Source organism: Dermochelys coriacea, chromosome 19, assembly GCF_009764565.3.
Source record: "Dermochelys coriacea isolate rDerCor1 chromosome 19, rDerCor1.pri.v4, whole genome shotgun sequence".
In the NCBI taxonomy this organism is placed as follows: domain Eukaryota; kingdom Metazoa; phylum Chordata; order Testudines; family Dermochelyidae; genus Dermochelys; species Dermochelys coriacea.
The window spans coordinates 7,677,272-7,702,537 of record NC_050086.2 but is presented as its reverse complement, the minus strand read 5'-3'; the positions used below and the strand labels follow the sequence as shown (position 1 = coordinate 7,702,537).

General features: G+C 45.8%; 2 protein-coding genes across 2 annotated transcripts in view; both read right to left on the bottom strand.

The window, feature by feature from the left end:
• LOC119845511 (bone morphogenetic protein 8A-like) overlaps positions 1 to 15,116 on the bottom strand; it is a 43,997-nt gene extending 28,881 nt beyond the window's left edge. The window contains exon 1 of the mRNA XM_038377879.2: positions 13,758 to 15,116. Within this exon, the coding sequence (XP_038233807.1) occupies positions 13,758 to 14,175 (418 nt within the window). The 5' untranslated portion in view covers positions 14,176 to 15,116. The remainder of the gene's footprint in view (positions 1 to 13,757) is intronic.
• Positions 15,117 to 19,236: 4,120 nt separating this feature from the next.
• MACF1 (microtubule actin crosslinking factor 1) overlaps positions 19,237 to 25,266 on the bottom strand; it is a 259,982-nt gene continuing 253,952 nt past the window's right edge. The window contains 2 exon segments of the mRNA XM_038377247.1: positions 19,237 to 20,796; positions 21,355 to 21,478. Coding sequence (XP_038233175.1) covers positions 20,540 to 20,796; positions 21,355 to 21,478 — 381 coding nt within the window. The 3' untranslated portion in view covers positions 19,237 to 20,539.

Below are 25,266 nucleotides of genomic sequence, written 5' to 3'. Positions count from 1 at the left end.
GAGGTCAATGGCCAGTGCTCACATTTGTATCACTACATCTGGTAACAGAGGGTCTGTAGGATTTGGGAAATAGTCTTTGGGCATGACAGGCACCCTACACATGGAAAATAGAATCTTGTTAAGTATAGGGAGAGAGAACACTTGTGAAATCAGATAGCGGCTTGCTTTATACATGGCCTTAGTAAAACCACATCTAGGGTTCTCTTTCTGGTTCTAGATGCCTCACTAGAGAAGGGGTCTGAATAATTCAGAGTTCAAGTCACACACAGACAGTTAAGATATGTCCTTATTAATATTTAGCGAGTCCTTTACTCTAAGTAGTTTGGCCATTTGCTTTTACACACCTCATGAGCAAACTGCTTGAGAAACACTGATGACCCCCAGCAGAAAGAGCTCTGGTGGTTGTTCTGTGCCACACCTTAACTGGCTAAGAAAGGAGAAGGAAATAAAAGAAGACATGCTGTTTCTCACTGATAGTGACACTGTTCAAACATCCCGGCAGCACTTAAACCAGGGGCAGGCAACCTGAGGCACGCGTGCCAAAGGCAGCACACAAGCTGATTTTCAGTGGTCCGGGGGGCTCTGCATTTTAATTTAATTTTAAATAAGGCTTTTAAAATGTTTAAGAAGCATCATTTACTTTACATACAACAATAGCTTAGTTATATATTATAGACTTATAGAAGGAGACCTTCTAAAAACGTTAAAAATGTATCACTGGCACGCAAAACCTTAAATTAGAGTGAATAAATAAAGACTCGGCACACCGCTTCTGAAAGGTTGCCGACCCCTGATTTAGACTATATCTTCACTGCAGTCAGGGGGTATGATTCAGCTCATGTAGACATGCCTGCACTAGTTTTCACATAGCCAGCTCAGGCTCTGGAGGAGGGAAGCGACGGTGGAGGGGACTAGCTGTCTGAGTCACACCGGGGGTTCTGGGCAGGCTTGGACAGAGGTTGAGAGAGTGTCACACTGCTTAACGTACCACTTGGAGGTGTTTGGGTAGTGTGGTGCAAACGTAGTTTAAGAACCTACATACAATAGGCCAGAGGTGTATTGGGGCTCTCTCTCTTCTCGTGCTGGACTGAACCCTTTACCAAGTGATCCCAGCCAAGCACTGGACCAGCACCACTCTCGTACCATCTCAGCACCTCAGAGTAAAGGCTAAGCTAGCGCGAGGAGGTGTTTAGTCTCTGGCAGGCCTGTTTTACAGCATGTAGAGCGGCAGCTTCCCTTGAGATCAAAATCCTTCTGCTCCTTTGCATCTCCTCTTACCACCCTCAATGCTCCACTTTTATTTTTCAGGCTCACTCTGATTTTTAAAAGTCAATAAGTAAAAGGGGGGGAAAAAAAAGAAAAAAAAAAAGACGGCCAAACTTGCTTAACTGAGCCTTCAAAGATGCCTTTCATTTGTCACACGCTCGGTTATTTTAATTTGGGGAAGGGCAGACAGAGAGAGACCCTGGGGGAACAAAGTGAAGTTCAGTGTGAGAAAGCTGGGCTGCCGTTTTTCTCAAGCAGCTGCAGGCCCAAGGAAGGATTGAAATTGCCCCTCTGGTCTTGTAACTAATAAAAAACACTTTTTGAAGGAGCTTCTCCCCAGAGTGAAGCAAAGCACCAGATGTGCTATTGGGCTCTCCTTGCTTCTCTAACCTCAGCATCTTACAGAGGGTAGAGGTGGGATCCTGCAATCTCTATTGGTTCTTCCAGGCCGCCTTCTTAGCATTCTCACAGAATTCCAGTTTCTTTTTTTTCAGTCCTTTCAACCCTCCTCCCATCCAGAAATCTCTGCAACGCTGAAGAGCACGTCTTCAAGTCTCTACTGTTTGCAAGGTATTTTTAGGCACTTTTTTTTAATTGTAAAACTTTGTGTGTGCGCCATTTCTATAAACTACACATCAGTTGTAATTACTAGTCCTGGCTGCCTCCAAATGGGCCAGATGACCATTTCAGACCCTAAATTAGAAGGAGATGCCAGCATATTCAACCACATCAAGTATTCAGAGTCTTAAAATATATTTAAATGAGATGCAAGAAGGATGCTACCCTTCGGCTGAAACCAGGAAAAAAAACTACAGAAGCTTTCCAAAGGGGAAAGAGGGATTTAGAAGTACTCCCGAACACTGCAAAATGTGGCAGATAAGCAGCTGGGCTTGGCTCCTCATTTCCTAAACAATTCCTGGCTCCTTCTGTGGCACACGTTAGGAGCAAAAGGCCATGGGATCACTCCAATGAAGCCACCTATTCATTCACAATTGGATCTGAAATTCTGTTGCATTTGATCATAACACCGTTTTGCTTGCATCCCTTAATTTCCAAGACACGTACTTTACTGCAATTCCCAAACAAAAACTTCGTGAAGTTCAAAAGTATGTTTCAGTGGAGTCTGGCTAATATTTCCATTACCCCCTCTGCAAAAAATTATACTTTCTTGATGAAAATTCTGCACATTTAAAGGAAGCAAGCAAGCAAGCAAGCACGCACACACCCACACCCACACCCTTCATCCAGTTTGGTGAGAAAGCTTTGCCACAAAATAAAACAATTACCCCAGTCCATGTCTTGATCTATTGAGCCACTGTAGATGAAATTCATCTGAGGAACTAGGGAGGGAGTCTGATCCCTTAGAGAATGAAGGGAACAGTAGGAGTGGGAAAACAGCAGCCTTTAATATTGAAGGTAATTTGTCTTCACTAATAATTGGCCTCAAAGTAAAAACTAGCTGTGCTGATGAAATACTCCACAGGTGGCAATACTGAGCGCTCAGACCTGACACTTGGCTTTTGCTGTCAGCTGCTAAGAGGGAGCTGGGAACCAGTCAAGAACTCTGCCCTCAGTAAGTGAGGAGGCTGAATGGAAAGTCTTTCTGCTCACTTCTAGCAGTGGTCAGCTAAAGATCCCACATCAGTTTTTGTAAGGAATATAGCCAGCATCCCATCTCCCAGGAAGAGGACTTGCGAGATGCGCTGCATAGTTGTCTAGAATCCGGAAGCACTCCAGGTTACCTTTCATACTGAAAAGCGCTCTCTTAAAACCAAGTGCAGGGACATCGGTCCGGAATGCCACTTGCAATCTCTTTGGTTAATGCAAGGTGATACTTAAGTCTCCCTAAGATTTCCCATCTCTCGGATATTAACTTTCCTTACATTAAGTGGCCACCTATGAAAAGCATTTCCAGCCACACACCAGACCCACCCAGCTGTTTCAGCTGCACTGCAGCTGACTTGCTAAAATGGTTGGAAGGGAAACTGCTCCACCCGGATTCGTAAGCAGAGGCCAACAGCTAAAGTGCTGGGAGCCCTGGTGAGCTGGCTGGCCCAATATCAAATGGCCACCTGTTATAATGGCTGGAAAAAAACCTGGAGTCCTGAAGGTGGTTATTTCATTAAATGCTTTCAGCATGGTACTTGGTCTGTTAAACTCTGCATCGTTAGTTTGCCAAACAACTGCATATAATTATAAAGATGGAAATGAGACAAGAATATAGTGTGAAAATTGGAAAAATGGAACATTTTCTTGGTTGTATTGTGCAGTCTTGTAAAGGGACATTGCCAATTGGAGGGAAAAAAAAATTCAGACACCTCACTTGAAAAAAACCAAACACTTAACTCATCTTTCTCCTCTATTTGGCATTGGTGAGGCCTCATCTGGAGTACATGTCCAGTTTTGGGGCCCACACTACAAGAAGGATGTGGAAAAATTGGAAAGAGTCCAGCTGTGGGCAACAAAAACGATTAGGGGGCTGGAACACATTATTTATGAGGAGAGGCTGAGAGAACTGGAATTATTTAGTCTGCAGAAGAGAAGAGTAAGGGCGGGATTTGATAGCTGCTTTCAACTACCTTAAGGGAGGTTCCAAAGAGGATGGATCTAGACTGTTCTCAGTGGTAGCAGATGACAGAACAAGGAGTAATGGTCTCAAGTTGCAGTGGAGAAGGTTTAGGTTGGATATTAGGAAAAACTTTTTCACTAAGAGGATGGTGAAGCACTGGAATGAGTTACCTAGGGAGGTGGTGGAATCTCCTTCCTTAGAGGTTTTTTAAGGTCAGGCTTGACAAAGCCCTGGCTGTGATGGTTTAGTTGGGGATTAGTCCTGCTTTGAGCAGGGGGTGGGACTAGATGACCTCCTGAGTCCCTTCGAACCCTGAGATTCTATGATTCTAACTCAATATTGTTGCACCTGGCATTTGAAAAACTGACAAAACGTGTTTAGTTTGCTCCATGTATCTGACAACACTTCGTACACAAGCAGGTTTACTGTCAGGGGAGTCTCTGGCCCTCGGATTTAATTTGTGCAAGGCTCGTACATAGCAGCGGGAGAGAGGAACACATTTTAGAACTAGGACAATGTTATTATAGGCCCACAGAAAACCTCCTTTTTGAAACTGACTTGATTGTGCCCCTTACATGCCTTTCTGCAGGTGAGTTTACAGGGTAAACGTGGAGGGTTCTGCTGTCTCCTCCTTTTGTGTTAGTTAGTAGTGAAATAACTACACGGCTCAGAGAAGACATGTCTTCGTTCTCTGGCTCCGCAGGGGGAGGAGGCATTTTCAGGCAGATTTATTCTATAACTGGCAGGTAGAAAAACCCCTCTTTAAACCAGTCAGGGCTGCAGAAGCCTCAGAAAGGGGCTGCATTTCTATGGTCAGAAAGACACGTCCAGATCATTTTATAGAACATGCATCCAGGCCACCCTGTCTTGGTACTGTGAATCCCAGTTTGTCCTAAAATGGCTGAATCCTTCACCACATAACACCCTCGTTTGCGGAGTGAACCCAGACTGGTTCTTACTGACCGGGCTTACCCACTGAGTGTGACAAAGAAAGAAAATATCCTTAGTAGGTACTGGGCTGCCCAGCTCAAATTCCTGGGTCATAAGTAAATCATTAAAATGGGTGGCTCCTCGTCTGTATTTCCCAGAATAACCGGAGTGGATAGTAACTCCCTGAAGACTGCATCAGGTTCCTGCAGCTCCTCTTGGCTTCTGCTCTCGCTAGCTCCGTGGTTGGGAGTGTGAGGCAGGTTTTAGTTTCCTTTTGAAATGAAGGTGCCTGAAATCTTAAATTAAAAGTTCTGAACATGCCGATGGTGCAATAAACTCCCATACCTGGTCCTATAGCAAACAGTAGTAAAGGTGAGCTTGCCCTGCAGGCTGTGGGTGTGGAAGGTTTGTAAGGGAGGGACTAAAAGAAGGTGTGTCTGTTTTGATGTGTACAGGAGACGGGAGTTAGGGGTGGGGTGTTACAGACAGGGGCATGCATTAGTGCTGCTAAGGTTCTCTGACGGCTTTTCATTGTACATGTCCTTCTTCTACTAGTACAACTCACATAAACACACAAGTGCAGGGCTAGCATCTGCAATTTTTTTTTTTAAATTCTGAGGGATATAAAGTACTTTCATTTTAAAAATGGGTTACAACCATCTAAACCACAGATCACCGCACGTACGTCCACATATCCAGCAAACCCCGCCCTGGACACATCACAAAATCGGTTATCTACAGCCAGGCACTAGGTACCCCAGAATTTGCTCCGAAGTAGTAGTCCGGGATACACACTTAAATCCACCTTCACTAAACAAGGACACACCACCAGAGTAGATTGTGTCAGAGAACAGGTCACCCAAATACCCCAGAAGAACCTGCTTCAGCACAGCGGGGAAAAACCCCACCCACCATACACCTCTAGTTGTCTCTACCACCCCACCCTAGAACCCATATGGGTACCATCAAACAGTTACAACCTATACTTGATGGGGTCCACAGCGTGAAATAAATCTTTCACAAACCCACTCTTCTGGCCTTCAAACAACCCTCTCCCCCTGCCCCAAAAATCTAACCCAGCTCCCCATCACCAGGACACAGCAATTCAAAGCAGCACCAGACCCTGCCAGAACAACAGGTGTGAAACCTGCAGACATATCTCCCCTGCTACAATGATCCATATCCCTCACCCCCAACACAACTTTCATGATCCAGGGGTCCTACACAACCCTAACATGACTAAGGCTAAGACGTGGTCATGCATATTTTTAGTAAACGTCACGGACAGGTCACTGGCAATAAAGAAAGTTTCACGGAAGCCTGTGATCTGTCCGTGACATTTACTAAAAATATGTGACACAAAATTAGGAATTGTGGGGTCTCCATCCCGTCAGCAGGGGGGGGGGGGACCAGTTCAGAGCTGCGGAGTCCCCGCACCTTGCATGGCTCGGAGCTGTGGGATCCCCTGCTGCCCATGGCTCTAAGCTCCTGGGGCCTCTGCCACCTGCAGCGGCCAGGAGTTGCAGGGTCCCCCAGCTGCCCATAGAAGGGCAGCGGAGGGAACCTGCAGGCAGCTCCCAAGCACTGGGGGCTCAAGTCACGGAGGTCTCTGGAAGTCACAGATTCCATGATATTTGCATCCTCCATGACAAAAATTGTAGCCCTAATCATGGCATATGGAGCACCTTGTCCAGCACATCAAATGCCGCCCCCTCCTCCCCCCCCCACCTGGGTGAAACCAGACAGTCGAATGAACATCACAGACAAAAAACACCGTCACCCATGGGCAAACTTTTCACAAAGCGATCACTCCATAGCTGACCTCTCACAGAATCATAGGACTGGAAGGGACCTCGAGAGATCGTCTAGTTCAGTCCCCTGCACTCATGGCAGGACTAAGTATTATCTTTGTCATCATCCTGAAAGGAAACCTGTACAACACCTTCACAAGACCAGCCTGGGAACTTCAATTCATTACTCTGATGGACATTAAAAACTATGGACTTAACAGAGATGCTAGGTTGATGGCTTATTAGAATAATTTGTCACACACCTTACTGCAGAGGTCCCCAAACTGTGAGGCACACCTCCCTTAAGGGGATACACAGGAACATTTGGAGGGGCCCGGGCCACCCTCCATGGAGGGCCACCCAGCCCCACCCCGTCCCCAGCCTCAGCACCCAACTGTGGCCTGGCTGCAGCTCTGTTTCCAGCCCTGCCCTGGCTCCCAGCCCCAGCCTCCTTACTCCTGTCTGCATCCTCCCACCCCCCCAGAACAGGACCTATATCCCTGCTCCTGGAGCAGGTGGTCACAACCCTGAAAAGTTTGGGGACCACTTCTGATAACCTTTAACCACCCACTTCATTTAAAGTGGTCTCCTACAGCACATGTGAACCCATTGTGCTTAATCTGTCCCATCTTGTACGTAGCTGGGAAACTCTGGTTGCCTTCTCCAGACCTGAGAAAGAGCTCTGCAAAGCTCAAAGGCTTGTCCCTTCTACCAACTGAAGTTGGCCCAATAAGAAATATGACCTCATCCATCTTGTCCATCTAAAACCAACTAATTCTCCCCACCCACATATTGAAGTGGACGAATCAACATGGGCCCGATCCTTCAAGTTATTCCACAATATGCAGAACCCTGCACAGCACAGTTTACAGGATCAGCACTTTATACAATTAACCCAATTCATGGTCCAGGTGTACTTAATCCTGCCTCAGCAAGAGAGATGGGACTAGATCAGAGAAGTCCCTTCCAGCCCTACATTTCTACTGATGCTATGAGAGATTCTCTCCTTCATATTTCCCTACAGAGGCTGATTTTTCTAACCTGTGCAAATGCAATTGCTTGCACGGAAATGCATGCACAGTTGTACATCTAATGGACTGCAAATAAAGTGCAACTGCCCATGAGCGCACCAAATTACCCAATGTGCATGTAATACTAGGATAACGGCACAAGCAAATCAGACAGCCAAATTAAGACCAATCTGCCCTCGGAAGCATTTAGTTAATGAGAAGTTGAATTTTTACAGACAAGGCTGGAATTGGCGTAGGGGGCAGGTGGAGAGCTTGGCACCTACCCCAAGCTGCCATCTTGTTCTCCAGAATCTGAGCTTCAGTTTTCTTTTTAAAGTCTCTAGCCTGATTACAAAGAAAACCTTCATAATGTGAATCAAGGGTAACCAAGAGAGCAACTTTTGCCTGAGTCTGCAGAGAGCCTGAAACGATAGCTTGGAAAGGTGTAAGCTGCCCTTATTGGCCTCAAGTAGGTGATAACCCACATGCCCAATGCTGAGGTTTTAACTATTTCATTCCTGATGGAGCACATAAAAAAAAAAATACAGGCAGGAGAGAAAATCTGCTCAATCCACTCATTTTGCTGTCTCAAGTTAGTGGAACTTATTTTGTGAGTGGGAGAGTTTCTCTGCCTTTTTGTCCCCAATTCATGCCTTGTTTCCCACAGAGTATATTTTAACTTTTAAATGGTTCTCTCTTTCTCCGGGGCTGTCTTTCTCCCAGCATTCAGCAGTAGGCACTAAACAATATATATTGCCATTGCTAAAGCACCTGGGCGCCTTACATCATTTAGAGAGAGCAACAGGATGCACCTGAATGCTAAGAGGACAACAAAAATGTCCTACGATTAATCAGCCTAGACTGATTTACCTGATACTGTTTTGAAGCATGCATAGCAGCTGGCTCTGATGGACTGAGCAGGTAATATTATAGTAGCATGAGCACCTCAGTCCTTTACGTATTAATCCACACAACGCCCCCGTCAGGTAGGGAACTACTCTAACCTCCATTGTACAGATGGGAAACGGAAGCAAAGCAAGGCTAAGTGACTTGCCCAAGATCACAGTGGAAGTCTATGGTGGAGCAGGGAACTGAACCCTGGTCACCAGCTTGCAACCTAACCACTGGGCCACCCTTCCTCTAAGATGCCCATCCCTTCCCCTTCACTCATGAAGACTCCAGGCCTGGAGAGCCGATTCTGACAGCAGTGCCTGGCCTTTCCTGGCACTGATTTCAGCACTAGCTTGAATGGAATTGTGCGGGGTGTGTTTCAGGTTGTGCAGGAGAAGAAAGCAGCCCTCAGAAGCTCCACAGACCACAGGTATCTTTGCAAGGCAGCTTTCCCCCCGCCCTTCTCACTGTTACATGCCATTGGATGCACTCCGGTGCATACAAAGGCAGAAAATGAGCCCTTGTTCCTGAGAAGTATCTCCAAGCCAGGGATTCACTCCATGTCTGGGATCTCTGAGGGCCAAGTCATCTCTGAATCAGGCCTGTCGACCATCATCTGCAACGCACTGTTCCATGCTAAGTAACTTGGGTCAGAATAATGTCCTCGAGGGGCCCTTCCCTCCCTCTGTTCCTCAGAGCTCCTTAAAGCATTATAGATAAAATAAATAAATGTATCGAGAAAGCTCAGCCCAGGCCGGGGAGCTTTTAGCATTACTTAAAGAGGGGAGATGACCTGTGTCACAGGCAGGACAAAGCCACACCGCTCTCGCTCTCTCTCCATTTGCACACCTTATTAGACAGTGTTCAGGGCGTAATGTGGGCCCAGATCCTCAAAGGTATTTAAGCTTCTAATGCCCGCTGATTTCAATGGAAGTTAAGACGCTAAATACATTTGAGGGCCATCTAGTCCAGCCCCTTGCGCTGAGGCAGGACCAAATAAACCTATACCTACCCTGATAGGAAAGTGTCCAATCTGGTCTCAAAAACCTCCAGTAGTGGGATTCCACAACCTCCCTTGGAAGTCTATTCCAGATCTTAACTAACCTTATACTGTAGTTAGAAAGTTTCCCCCCCCCCCCCGATATCTAACCTAGATCTCCCTAGCTGCGGATTAATTCTTGTTCCATCTTCAGTGGACATGCAGAACCACCATCCTCTTTATAACAGCCCTTAACATGCTTGAAGACTGCTCACCAAGGCGGAATAGAGCAGGATAATTACCTCCTGTGTCTTGCATATAACACTCCTGTTATTACACCCCAGAAAGATATTAGCCTTTTTCACAGCAGCATCACATTCTTGGCTCAGATTCAATTTGTGATCCAGTCTAACACCCAGATCCTTTTCAGCAGTAGCACCACCCAGCCAATTAGTTAGTTTCCATTTTGTAATTGTGCATTTGATTTTTCTTTCCTCAGTGAAGTACTTTGCACTTATCTTTATCTAATTTCATCTTATTGATTTCAGACCAATTCTCCAGTTTGTCAAGGACATTTGGAATTCTAATCCTGTCCTCCAAAATGCTAGCAATCCCTCCCTGCTTGATATCAGCCACAGATTTCATAAGCATACTCTCCACTCTGCTATCCTAGTCATTAATGAAAATACTGAAAAACCGCAGACCCAGGACTGACCCTGTGGGACCCCACTAGAAACACCCTCCCAGTTTGACAGCAAGCCATTGGTAACTACTCTTTGAGTACGGTCTTTCAACCAGTTTTGCACCCACCTTATAGTAATTTCATCTAGACCACATTTCCGTAGTTTTCTTATGAGAACATCTTGTGGGACTGCGCCCAAAGCCTTACTAAAAATCAAGATACATCACATCTACCACTTCCTCTCCCTCCCCCCACATCCACTAGGCCAATAGGAAATTAGGTTGGTTTGCCATGATTTGTTCTTGACAAATCCATGTTGGATATTACTTATAGTCCTGTTATCCTTGTAAGAATTTTGCCCACTTACATCAGGGCAGATCTGGCCCTGTATTTTGAGGTCAGTTCTGATAAGGGTGAATTACTAATAAGCTGCTGTTGAAAATTAGGTGATTTTATCATCATAATCCGCTTCCAGGACGCACAGATGCTGTCGTGTATTGGAACAGATCTGAACCTGAATCCATCCTGCATCATCAGACATTACCAAGGGCACAAAAAGCCATGTCTATCCTGGGCCAATCCTTGCACGTCCTCTACGTTGTTACGTCCCGCAAGTGCTCCCTCTCTGGGTACGTCTACAAAGAACACCCTACAGCACCGAGTCTCAGCGCCTGGGTCGATTAACTTGGGCACAGGCTGCGGGGCTAAAAATTACAGTGTCACATTCAAGCTTGGGCTAGACGCTCTCCCCTCGCAGGGTCTCAGAGGCCAGATGTCTACACCGCAACTTTGAGCCCTGAGGTCCGAGCCCAAGTCAGCTGACCTGGGCCGGTGGCAGCTGTGCCGTGGCCCTTTTATTGCAGTGTAGACGGCCTCTCTGAGCACAGTTCGACAGAGGGATTCTTTCAGTGGCCCCTTTTACATGTTTCTCTTCCAGCTGCTTAATGGCAGGCCTGCCGCAGCAGACACTCGGTCTTCACTCTTCACACACATCCCCAATATTTCCAACTCCCTTTCTGCTGGATAAATTTGGAGCTAATGGGTTGCTAAACTTACTGATGAAAGTCAGCATTTGTTATAAATCCATTCCATTTAATACCCAGCCTTTCCCTGAGGCCGTTGCTTTTGAAAGCATTTGTCACCGTTGGTGACTTTCCACCTTTTCACATCCATGTGTTAAGGTGGAAATCACTTTTGGCTTACAGTTTCACAACCTGGTCTTTAAACTGGAGATTGTAGAAGAGACAAACCTGTTTAGACTCACCCAGGGCTATCCCTAGCAGGGACCAAGTTACAGCCGAATTTGGGCCAAACAGGCATTTTCTGTGCTAGTGTCTCCCCCTTTCTGCTCCACCACATCCCACCCCATTTTAGCAGGCTTCTCACTCAGGCTAACAGCAATGTATTTATTTCTGGGACCACTGTGATACCTTTTGACACTGAAATAGAGTCTCCACCATAGTGGCCCTCAGACCCACGTTCCACCACAAGTCACTTGTGAAGTCAGCTTTATAAACAGGAGATAGCATCTAGAGGTACTGGCCAGCCTCCTAAAGGCTTTGTTTCAAAAGGATGCTGAACAAGAGCCACAGCTGTGTATAGGATGCCAGCAAGCTACTGGTAGAATAACTAGAAATAGCCAGCTCTTTATGTAGCTCTACAATAAAGCCGAGAGGTTTCCATTAGTTGTGAGGTTGGTCTGTGGGGTTTAGGATGAAGTTAAATTTAGTAGCGAGGTTTCTGTTCCTGGGGAAGATCTGGTGTGTGGAGCAAGCGGCCCGGTACGGGAGGTGAAGCACATAGTGATAGTACACAAATAACAAAGTATACGGTTGTCGCAAGGATGCATCGTGGAACCTCCCAAGACCGACACAGTCGCACGGACTCAAATTATTTGTGTGTCCTAACTCAAACAGCGGCAGCCCTGCTAGATTTATGGACAGTAAAAGCGTAACCCTGTCAGAATAATGTAATTCTATCATCTCGCGAGTTTAGCCAGGCTACCTGGTGCTGCTTTTGTGATGCCATCCAGCCATGTTTTGCCTCCTGAATGCCTGGACACAGGCACACACAACAGTTCAGGAACCTTGGCTAATGGGAACTTAGTGAGTTCTAGTATGTTTAAATTAGTTTTAGGTTATACACCAGTCTAACAGTAAATAAACCTACCAGGTTATTATTGTGTTTCCCTGTGGGCTGCTGAGAATAAAGTTTTAGGACCACAGGAATTGCCAGATTGGATCAGACTTAAGATCCATTTAGCCCAGCTAATTCAGAGAAAGGTTCAAGAACTCAGCAGTAGGCAGATATGGGGCAATCTACCCCCCCCCCCCACACACACACATTAAGTCTCACTCTGATCTGCAACAGGGATTGGCTTATGTCCTGATGCATTAGGTTTAATATGCCTTCCACAAAATTTGTTTCAATTAATTATGATGATAACACTGGATCTTCCTATTATTCAGATGAAAGTCTAATTCCATTTTGTTAAACTTGACTTCCTGTGGCAATGAGTTCCAGAACCTAATTGTTCTGGTCAGGTATTATATAGCACTTTTCATCAGAAGGTCTCAACGAACTTTACAAGAGGAGGAGCATGATCATTGTTCCCATTTCACAGATGGGGACAACAAAGGGAAGTGACTTGCCCAAGGTCATCCAGCAGGCCAGTGATGAGCCAGGAAGAGAGACATCTTTCCAATCCAGTGCTTTAGCCATTAGGCCATATATTATATCTAGCACATTGCAGAGTCATGTAAGACTGGAAGCAGTCAACAGGCCCTTCATATCTAGGATGGTTTGAGGACAAAGCTGCCATCTCCACATTACATCACCTTTGATATCACAAGTATCCAGATGCTTAACAGATTACAGAATAACCGGCAAGTGAGTCCATGCAAATCATCATAAACCAAACCTCATGGGAGGAAATAACCAGGAGAGACGTGTTGCTAGCTTAGCTTGAAATAAAGGGACAGAAATCCACCGGCAATCTGGGACAACAGGGGAAAACGCTGGCCTTTAGAAACGGGGCCCCAAGCTAAAGAGCAAGAGGTGGGTCCAACACAGACAAGAACTAACAGGTGTCAATGATTTGGGGGGCGGGGCTGTGCGGGGGGCATAAGTGTCAGAAAAATCATTTGAATGCACCCAACTTTAGAGTGAGGGAAATTAGAACAATGGGGGGAGGAGGAGAAATGACAGAAAAGAGCCAGGCCAATCAGCCAGGAGACCAGGCACCAATTTCAAGGCAACCTGAGGATTTTAGAGCCCCAAGGAGAGCTGTGCTTTAAAGAAAAAGCTGCTCTAAAAACCTTAACTCCTGTATAGTAGAACTGCCCGTGCATTGGGGTGAAGAAAGCCCTGCAATCAGACAGCTGGTCGGGGGGGCATTTGGATACAGCCAGAGGTTGGCTGTTGCATCTCAGAGCTGCGCTGGGAATTCCCCGGGGGAAGTTCTGTGCTCTCCAGGGGGCTCAGGCCAGGCCAGAGGCTCCCAATGGTCCCCACTGGCCAGGACCGAGAAGAGGTGAAGAAAGTCCCCTGAGCAAATGGGGGCAGGTGCCCAAGGCCAGGCAGGCCCCACCCGCCCTCCGGGGTCCTTGTCTCTCCAGCCGCTTGGGCGCTCAGCACTCACCCATGTTGACGAAGCTCATGACCGTGTCCGCCCGGTTGATGACTCTTCCCAGAGGAGGCGTCTGGATGCTCAAGCTGGTCAGCACGGGCCGGGAGACCCCCCGGCCCCAGCCCACCTGATCTTCCTCTTCATCCTCCTCCTCCTCCTCCTCCTCCTCTCTGGCCATGGCGTGGTAAAGGTCCAGCATGAAGAGGGGCGCGGAGGAGGGCAGCTTGCCCCCGGCGGAGGCCTTGGGTCGGGGTCTGCCCGGCAGCCCTAGGATGGACAGGATCTCCCGCTGCATCTCCCGCTTCTCCCGGCCGCTTAGCCGGCGCTGCAGGAAGCTGGAGGCATGGAGGTGGCTCCGGAGGAAGCTGCTGTTCCCCAGGTCACACAAGAGCCCCAGGAGCCAGAGCAGAGCCCCGCAGAGCAGCCGCATCGCCTCTGCCGGCCGGGGCCGTGCGCTCCGCTCCCGGGGGCGCACGGGCTGCGCCGCGCCGCGCCGTCCTCACCAGCCGCCCATTGGCCGGCGCGCGTGGGAACGGGCGGCCGGGGCTTGGAATAGGTCGTGGCCAGACAAGCGCCAGGTGCGGGGCCTTGCGGGAACCTCCTCTCCGAAGGCGGAAGCTAGAAAACGGAGCCAAGCCGCAGCAGCGCCTGGCTCAGGCTCTCCCCGCCGGGCCCGGGACGCGGAGCTGCCGCGGAGTCATTCAGCCCGCCCGGGGGAGCCCCGGCTAGCGAGGCGTCGACAGCAGGCGGGCACCCCTCTGCCCTGAGGCTTTACGCGGGGGGCTGTTGCTGGGTGTGCGCTTTAACCATCGCCAGCACCCGGAGCATGTGTTTGTACAGCAAAACCCTCGCCGCTCCGGGCTGCAGGGGCCCCTGGCCGGGCTGCTGAGCGCAAGTGGAGACGAGCTGGGGTAGCTCAGGGCGCAGCTCTCCAAACACCTGGGGAGGAGCGCGCCAGGCGCGCTGGAAATACCGAGCGAGAGGGCGCCCCGCAGCGCTCCCTCCCAGCCCAGCACCCCCGGGCCCCGCTCGGCCTCTGCCCTCCTCCTGCCTCCCAGGGGTTGGCTCTTGCGCTGGCCGCGGGGGATTTTCAGCCCCCCTCCCCCTCGAGAAGGGGCGCACAGAGAGGAGGGCTGCCGGGAGGCCAGCGGCTCGGCGGCCGCAGCGCTGGGCCCCGCCGAGGGAGCAGCGAGGGGCTGGCCCTGGCACCAATCTTTCGTCCACGGCAATCGGGGTTTCCAGCTAAAAGCTGACCCTCAGGGGCCAGTGCTCGGTGATCCGGCTTTCCCTGCGGCCCAGGGCCCTGCCTCCCACCCAGGCAGCAGGGTCGGGAGGGGACGACAGAAGCCCATTTTGACCCCAAAACGTCTCTGCTCTGCCACCCCTCCAACCCCGCTCTGCTGCCTTCATGGCAATAAGCCCCACCCCGCGAGGGGGAACTTTCCTGGGCTGGTCGGTCCGGTGGGAGGTGGGCAGGGTTGGTTGGTTTCCACTGCCCTCTCCTGGCTCGGCTCTTAACTAGGGACACTTCGCCCCAGTGCCTGGAACTGGGGCTAGAGTCCCAGGTGATGCTGAGCGGACACGTGTGTATTACAGCGACATGCTATGAGAACGGAAAGGCTGGGTGGGTCTGGACAGTCTGTACAGCAGACAATTAGTTAGGCAAACATTTTTCCACCACCATTTTCTTACAAAAATGCAGATTTCGATCACGCATTCATGCTCTCCCCGTTTTAAAATCGAACCCGCTGTTCGGACGGTTTCCAAACGAAACATTTCAATTTTTTATTCAAAAATGGCTTGTTTAAAAATTTACTTTTTTATTTAAAACTTACCCTCAGAACGGAAACGATTATTGTGTTTCCCTGTGGGCTGCTGAGAATAAAGTTTTAAGGCCACAGGACTTGCCAGATTGGATCAGACTTAAGATCCATTTAGCCCAGCTAATTCAGAGAAAGGTTCAAGAACCTTCCACCTTCCATTTAGGTGGAAATGAAGTTTCGTTCCTCCTGAACCAACTTAAGAAGTGGCTTGCTGAGAGTTTTGGGTTGACCCAAATAAAAACTTATTAGTACAAGCCAACAAGGGGGGGGGGGGCGGAATAGTGTTTGCTCAGCTCTCTCTCTATATAATGTAGTTCCCAAAGGAGAGAAAATGTGTAGATGAGACTACACATTATAGGCAATACTGTACTTTTCAATTCTACCAGTGGGTTGGCCTAGGAAGAGTTCCTGGGAACCCCTGGATTTCTGTCTATGGGTGTGTTTAGTCTACAATGCCCACACAGGACAATCTGAAATGATGTGGCACAAGAACAGTGTTCACTAAGTGAAAACTGTAATGTAGAGCAGTGTTCAATAAGTGAAAACTGGATATATTCCAGATCAGAATCCATGGGTGTCTTAGAAAAGATAAGCACATTTTGAATTGAACTGCAGACCCGTTTTACATCCTGGTTCTGCTACAGTGACCTTTGCTTAAATAAAGAGCTTTTAAAAATGTATCACTAAAACAGGGCAGGTGCTAGTGACAAGCACTGCTCAATGCAACCACCATCAGTAGGCAAGGGACAACATTTAGGACCCTAACAATTTCAAATCACCCCATGTTTAAAAAACTATTGCTTTGCTTGTAGTATCGCTGACTCTCAGGAATGCAGAACTGTTTATGCTGTTGCACTGTGGTTAGGCACCTGAAGTGACAGAGATAGACACAAAATGCAGTTATGAAAACAGGAAACTTGCAAAGCCATCCCCAGTTCAGCTTGTATAGCATCAAGCCCATTGGCAACACTTCAAAGCCTAGCTTCCTAAATGTTGTTGAAGGGACAATGCTAGCACATTAACTGTGATTTGTATGTATCACAGACGCTTCAAAATGGATTCATTACATAGAGTAGAGGGTTAAGAGGAACTAGACCAGAAGAATTCTACTCAGCAGCTGCAGACTTGTGTAGTCTAATGTACATTTTTACACACACTGACAACTGAAAATGAGTAGCAGGGCCCCAAGGGTTGAATTTAGGGAATTATCAAGTTTTCTGACATCGATAGCCAAATGTATTAATATTTTACAGGGCCCATAAGTATGCTAGGTGCATACTCAGTGTTAACACTGAGCCACAACCCTGCCCCGGGGTCTTGCAATATAAATGATAGACCTGAGATTATACTTCAGATGAGAATGTCACTTTCATTAGGAAGCACATAGGTTATAGATATCACAGCGGATGTAGCAAACAACTTTGATGCAAATACACTGTGTGTACAATGAGCTCTGGGGGAGAGGGGGATTTTGGAGTTGTCAGATATTCTCTTGAAAGAATTCACTTTAATTTTTTCCTTCAACACATTTTCCCCCTTCTATGATAAACCTTTCAGGCAATCTTTCTGAGGCACAACATAGCACAGATTTACATTCAGGTAGACAGTCAATACAGTCAAGTACAAATAAAACAGCCGTAGCTGTGGGAAGGAGAGTTGCAGTAAACAGAATAGCTCACGGAGTAGAATGTGTAGTCATTAGAGACAGGCCTTTCCAGGAAGGTTCAGGAATCAAGAGTTCCTTCTTCCTGTTTAGCTTAACCCGCTTTGAAAATGGGTTCAAACAAACAGGAACAAGTCACTTTTATTCCAGATTGAATACCCACACCTGGAATTAGTCAAGAATTGCTACTGCACTTTAAATTTACACCCTAGCTTAATCTAAAACCACTTTCATGCAGAGACAAGCCCTTGAAATGAGATTTGACTCAAGGAAACAAATTAGCCTGAATCAGGGGCCTAGAGCCGATGTTAAAGGCAGCATTCACCACTTGTGACGAGGAGAGAGAAGGAAGGAATCTGGTATTTGAGCATCATGTAACAGGAGCATTAGAGATACGTTTGGAGAAATACTGCCCTTTCTCCTTGCCTGCTAAATCCAGGGAAGGCCTTGAAGACTTTTGGATTAGATTCCGTAGGAGAGCAAGCCAGGGAAGACTTGTGGGAAATAGGAGTAGTAAAGTATACTATACTGAGCTCAACAAACAAGCCAGTGCCTTGGAAAGTAGGAATTATGAGTGTTGGGAGACTTCAGCATGAAGATACAATGGGGTGAGACAGGGTTAAAGAAGTGAAAAGAGTTCTGAGTTGAGTGCACCTAAGCTCCTGCCACTAAGGGTAAACCCGGAATTGTGGGGTGGGAGTGAAATTTGGGATGAAGATGGTTTGGTTACTATAGACAGATTTACCCCTGGCATTAGTTAATGCCCAGGCTTGTAAGCAGCCACACGATCAGCTGCTGTGCGCCTTACAAGCACATGCACCACGTTCTCACTCCCTGCAGTGCAGATGTAGGAAGAAGGAATGTGATAGGAAGGGGGGAAAAAAACTTGGGCTTTCCAAGCCAACTAGATCTAGATTTTAGTGTCTTGCTCCCCTAGAGCTAGTACTGATTTTACACAGCTTGGGCTAGAGGGACTTGAAAACCCAGTACATCCTACAGCAGGATACAAATTGCATTAATTTCCCTGGTCACATGCAGCAGTATGGACAAGCTGGACTCTTGGCAATGACAGGCACCTTAAGACAACACATTGCTTTATTTCCCATAGTACAGCCACATGCAGCTTTTAAACTGGAGCAAGGTTTGTCTGAATCAGCTGTATAACCTTAGATTGCTCCCTGCTGTTCTTTTGCTTTGCAAGCTATTTTCCCCCTGAGCTTTCACTTCTTATGGCTCACATTATTCACCTCAGTCTTTAACGACTGTACGTTCTTATGTATTGCTCCACCGTGGAACCGACCACTTATCTCTCCCCAGACAGTCCATCATTACATCATACAGTAGATTATATTAGCATGCTTCCCTTGTAAAAATCCCTTGTAGAGGGGAAAAAAAGAAAAGGAACTAATAAGGATCTCAAGACCATATTTTGCAAAGTAATTAAATAACCCAAACCATCAAACATCTCCCTACCTGGCAAGCAAGCGGCTCATTCCTCTTAAGTGTGGACCTTGCAGCAGTTATCCAGACCCTCGGTAGCTCCAGGCTAAATTATTGCAATACACTTTACCTGGAGTTCACCCAGAAACTCTTGGCAGCACAGAGCACAGCTGCTTGCTTTCTGAGTGGTGGAGGATGGTGTGAATTCATAACCTCCACAAGTCTCTGCGCTGATTTCTATTCACTTGATACCACTCAGTGGGTTGAGTGGTTGTCAGAGTCCTGATGTCTTACGCAATAGTTATTGGAGAATCACCACAGCACGTGGTTTGATTGTGAAATGCCTAGATAGCCAAAGAATAGGAAGCATAGGAATGAAAGAGCGGTGAACCATACATTCTAAGCAGTTCTCCGACGTGCTCTCAAAGGCAACTTTTGCTGTATTATAGATGCATTCAAAATACATTTTTATACAGCCATGCTGCTTTTGCTTTGTAAGAAAACGTTGAGCCTTTAATACGTATGTTTATAAAGCTAGCACTGTGGAATAAAATACGAAGCAAGATTGTTATTACTGCAAGCAATTTTAATACAAAAAAACTGTTTTAAACAGTTCATTGGTTGAGCTTCAGTTTCTGCCTCAATTAAACCAATTGAGAGAATCACACAGCAATATGGTCAGAGCTGAAGAGGAACAATAATAAATACAGGAAGTCCAGATAGCCCCTCCCCAGACCCACCCGCGTGGTCACTTGGTCAGTTGATTTTATCACAAAGAGAAGTCGCATACAAAAGCGAGATAGGACTTGCTAGCAAGTGCGCTGGTGAGACTCATTGAAAGGACAAGCAACTGTGCATGTAAATCCTGGGTTTCTTCTAGGAGCAGGGGTGACGTAAATCTCAGTCTGGTTTGAAGTAGAATGACCATTCAAATAATAAATAGGAAAAGAGGTGCAGATAAATAGCAATTCTGTAACAAACAACGTGAGTCAGTCTCTTATGCGAACTGACTGGGTGGCCATCCAGAAGAGTCTTCTAACGGGTAGGACAGGAAGTGACAGAAGCACCTTTTGGTCCCATCCTCTAAAGGACATATCTGTAGGGTTGCCAACCCAGCACTCTCTTCTGGATAGCTTTAAAGTTCTACCCCCAAAACCCATCACTATTATTTGCTCTTTAAAAGCATAAGTGCTGGGACAGTATTTTAAAGACAGCATTTGTAATGAACCTCTTTACTGTAGCATGTGCAAATGTTATTAATTCAAACAAACTCCGATTTCTTCAGGTAAAATCACATAACCTTTAAAAAAATGGAAGCAGATGCCCCAAATCCCCTCACCTCATGTGTCTCTGTTTGAGGTATCCATGATTCACAAAAAAAGAGTTCTTTGAACACTGTAGGATTCTGTTTTTTTGTTTTTTAAATATAATTTATCTCGCTGAGACAGCAAGTCAAGTTTATAAAGAGGCATTTAGGAACAATCCTAAAAGATAAAGCAGGTTCACACCCTGCACCGCGCAGAAATCCTATTTATAATTTTTTTCTTAATTTTTTTTTTTTTTTTTTTACACTTTCACATCTTGACTTTTTTTGCTTGCTTTCCCTCTCCCACATTTCAGTTTTCTGGGCCCCACTGTGAATAGGGGTGACCAGGAGGCAAATTTTATCTACATAAATATTCACATGAAAATAGTAACTTACAAAAAAGAAAAAAAAAAACAAATAAGGCAGCTTCATAACACAATTATTCTTTTACACTTTTAACAATATAATTTTTCCTGTTTAGAATAAATATACATCCAATGTACGTAGCAGGGTTAAAAACTGGACACAGGTTTGTTTTGTTTTAGGGGGTGGTGGTACAGTATTATCTCTTGGGGCCTGGAGTTTTGGGGGTGGGAGTGGTAGTTTTCTTGGACATGGTTGGGATTTTGGAAGGTTTTGCCAACCCCCGTCGCGAACTGCCTTGAACCCCTGCCGCGCTGCTTTCTGAAGTGTCCGAACAGGCTGACTGAGTTTCCAAAAGGTCAAAATCGGAGGCATCACTTCCCCGCCGACTGCTGGCCCGACTCCCTGCCCGACTTCCAGCGCGACTTGTGGGACGACTGGCTGTTTTTTTAGGATCTGAAATTAAATCCAGGTATTTGTGACCTCGCTGAAACACCTCCCCATTCTAACCCTTAGCAAATGGACCCCACCTCCCTTCAGTACCACCACCAGTTTGCAGACTCAACGATAGCAGCAATGTTATTAGAAGACTGTGCAATCAATACAGGATCACTGATCGCTCTATGATCTATGATGACAGTGAGCAACTTCGCCTAAGACTTTAAGACTCACTGGAGAATGTCACAGCTTGTTTCTAGCTGTTCTCACTCCAGGCTCTGGTAGACAGAGGGTCTGTGGAATGAAGCTTTTATTTTGAACACAATTTAAAGGAAACCCCTCTTAAAATGCATCCCAAACTACTCAGGGTCAAGGCAATCACTGAAACATCTCTACTACAAATGGATAAACAGAACAGCCTGTATAATGATGTCCTTTCGTTTATCCTAAACCATTACAGCTGGTCAGTATCTTATCCTTTCTCTTGACTGGAATCCATAGACAGGAACAGCTATGAAAGGAGGTAGCACTTATTTTAGCATCTGTTACAGGTAAAATGGTCAACCTAGGACTTACCAGCCCGATTGGTTCTGGCACCTGTAGAGACTGGAGAGGAACTATTACTGGTATCGCCCGCAAGAGAAGTTCGACTAGAGTGAAAAGTCGGTCGCTTCAGCTTGCTGCCTGCAGACGGAGTCACCTTGGAATAAAGAACGCATCGAGAGTCTTTTAGATGTCATGGTATAATTCACTTTGTAATGGGTTAATATCAGAGGTAGATCTCGGCAACAGGATTCCAATATACAAATACCACCATCATCGTAAAGGTCAAGGAGAACACATACAGTAATTGTTTTATTGTTCCACCTAAGCCTAGTCCCTGAAAACATTCATACCCATGGTGGCTTTGGGTCCTCAGGATAGCACTACATGCTAGTGCTTTCCCCTGTAAACCCATTGTTAATTATTTTGTTTAGTTCGATATGTTTTTATATCTATATCGATCCATCTCTGACTAAGCTATAGATCTATTTCAAAATACCTGAAATCTGTAGTCCATCTTAAGGCCCAAGTACTGTTTTGGGTCAAAAAGCCACACAAAAAGTCACATGAAATCCTGGGAAATTTCTAGTATTTAAAAAGTCCAGAACAATATTAAAGGTTAGTTATGTTTTGGTGAAAATATGCTGGGTTTTCTGGCGAAAGTGTGCCAAATTTCAGTCCCAAGTGACTTAACACGGCCAAGGGATTTCAGCCTAATGTATATAAATTGGGACAGACAACCAACAAAGAGAATTTTAAATATTTTTTTTTAAAAAATCCAAGACATTCGTTCAAGCACTAGTGGTGAATGAACACGTGAAATGCAGGCCAGAAGTTCTCCACCATAACTGAAAGCTTCTCAATGAAGCTTTATACGCTACTCACACTCTGTTTTCTGTAAACAGTGTGTTCTGTGACCTTTACGATGTTGCAGATAAACACTAGAGGAAGCGACACAACACAAAGCTTTCTCCCACTATTACTTCTCTTGCCACAGAAATAGAAAGCTGAAGAAAGCATGACTATAAGTCAGAATAACATCTCTGATGAAGAGAGGACTCCTGAGTCCTATTGGAAAGAGCAGCTCCAAGTTTCTAAAATAAACCTAGTGCTGGTTTTAAGATAACATAAAATAATTGCAGGAAAACAGCCATCCAAGGTGTTACATCCAATCCTGCAGGTACTGGGATTCTGGTATTTTACATAAGAACAGCCATACTGGGTCAGACCAATGGTCCATCTAGCCCAGTATCCTGCCTTCTGACAGTGGCCAATGTCAGGTGCTTCAGAGGGAATGAACAGAACAGGTAATCATCAAGTGATCCATCCCCTGTCGCCCATTCCCAGCTTCTGGCAAACAGAGGCTAGGGACACCATCCCTGCCCGTCTTGGCTAAGAGCCATTGATGGACCTATCCTCCATGAACTTGTCTAGTTCCTTTTGGAACCCTGTTATAGTCTTGGACTTCACAACATCCTCTGGCAATGAGTTCCACAGGTTGACTGTGCGTTGTGTGAAGAAATATTTCCTTTTGTTTGTTTTTAAACTTGCTGCCTATTAATTATTTGGTGACCCCTAGTTCTTATGTTATGAGGAGTAAACAACACTCCTTTATTTATTTTCTCCACACCAGACCCTCTATCATATCCCCCCTTGGTTGTCTCTTTTCCAAGCTGAAAAGTCCCAATCTTATTAATCTCTCCTCATACGGAAGCTGTTCCATCCCCCTCATCATTTTTGTTGCTCTTTTCTGAACCTTTTCCAATTCCAATATATCTTTTTTGAGATGGGGTGACCACATCTGCAAGCCATATTCAAGATGCGGGTGTACCATGGATTTATATAGAGGCAGTATGATATTTTCGGTCTTACTAGCTATCCCTTTCCTAATGATTCCCAACATTCTGTTCACTTTTTTGACGGCGGCTGCACATTGAGTGGATGGTTTTCAGAGAACTATCCACAATGACTCTGAGATCTCTTTCTTGAGTAGTAACAGCTAACTTAGACCCCATCATTTTTTATGAATAGTTGGGATAAGGTTTTCCAATGTGCATTACTTTGCATTTATCAACATTGAATTTCATCTGCCATGTTGTTGCCCAGTCACCCAGTTTTGTGAGTTTAACAGCATAATGGGCAGACTGATTCAACAACAGCTGGATATCCTTTTGCAATTTTCAGTTTGTGTCACCATAAAAAGAAATGCCTTTTAATAGTTGGAGGATCGCTCTGGAATAAATCTTCTGACAAACAGCTGGAGAGAGATTTCCCCAAACTCCCTCTGATGTGAATTGGAGAAATTTTAATTTCTTTCCGTCTTGTGAAGCTACAGCAAAGGGAGAGGAAGCAAAGGGAAAGTCAAGGAAGAGGATAGATGCCTCCTTGGATACATTGCAGTTAAGTTCCATTAACACATTTTAAAGCGCTGGACAAGCCTTTGAATAGGACCAAAAACAAACTGTGGAATGAGATTTTAAGAAATTTGAAAGTAGCTCCCTCTACATGCATTTCTCTCTGGCACTTTTTTGTTTTGAGAATGACTCTTTTACATCGTCAGTAAATACTGGAGCTTTTGATCCTGGCCCTTGATCGTACTTTATAACAAAACGCAGCATCTTCCAACAGCTTCCCAAAGTCTTTCTTACAGCAACATGTGGATCATTTTCTACATTTCAGGAATTACACCTGACTTTTTGATGACAAAACTTCAGAAACTATTTTCAAGGGAAATTCAAGTATAGGAGACATGACAAAGTGCCGGTTTGTTAAATCTCCAAAATCTACATTAAAATTCTGAACCACCACCAATTCCCAGAGGTCAGAAAATTCTACGTTCAGGCTGGAACTTCAGCCTGAATTCACCCCGCTGCATGAAAGTATTGCTGAGGTCTCGCATCGGTGTGTGATGTTATAGGATACATTAGATATGCCGAAATAGGCTGATAGGTATATGTACTGCAGAAACCTATGGTAAAAGTGGTTACTGTGCATGCACTGTAGCTGATTTTCAAGTGCTAACTCGGTGATTTTATTCCTATTTTTAATATTAAGAGCCCCTAGTTTTCACTATGGTCGTTTTTTGAATGCTAAAAAAGAAAGTGGCTGAAGCCAGGAAGTTACATTGGGTTTTGCAATCTGATAAATTACTGTTTTAAAATTGCTCAAAAGGGGTAAAAATTGATTTCAGGCATCTTGCACATTGAGTTTCATTCTTGTGTGAATTTCTTTTTTGATCCGAGTTAGGAACGCCTGAAAAACGCCCACAGTCTTAGTGTTAGCTGTGCTAACAAGCGCTGCTATAATAAAAGAAAAGCATTCAGCAGGAAAAAGAAAGCAGCCGCGTTCCTTCCTTTCAACAGGTCCTTTGACTAGCAGAGCCATACTCTACCTCGGAGCTGGACAGGTGGGAGTCGGAATTATCGAAGCCCCTGTGAGGGGTGCCAGCTTTACTGTTTACCAACCAGGGTTTGTCATAACAGCGAGAGAAGTGATGTGGAGTCTGTGAAATGGAAAATCCAGAGGAAGGGTAGGGAGAAAGGGGGGGGAAAGAGGTGAAAAGTGAGTGAAAATGGAACAGAAAAGTATCCGAAATGGGAAAAACAAACAGAAAATACATAAATTCTAAAAGAAACAGACGACAAAATAAATGCACATTGGCACGATGTGGTGAAAAGGAGACACAAAAAGGCAGCCACTTCCTCCTTCATGCTAGCCGGCTGCTCGTGTGAACAGTGATGTCCAAGATAAGTCTGCTCCTATTGCACAGAGACACGGCAGGGAAAATTCGGACTCGTGGAAGATAGGAAAATGGGGAATGGTACCAAGAGTTACAATGTGAGAACATAAAAATAAAAACAACCTCAATAGGCAACTCTGCCTTTCCTGAGACATGTTTATGTTCTCTCTACGAATGATCACCTACCTGCAGGTGTAGTGTATACA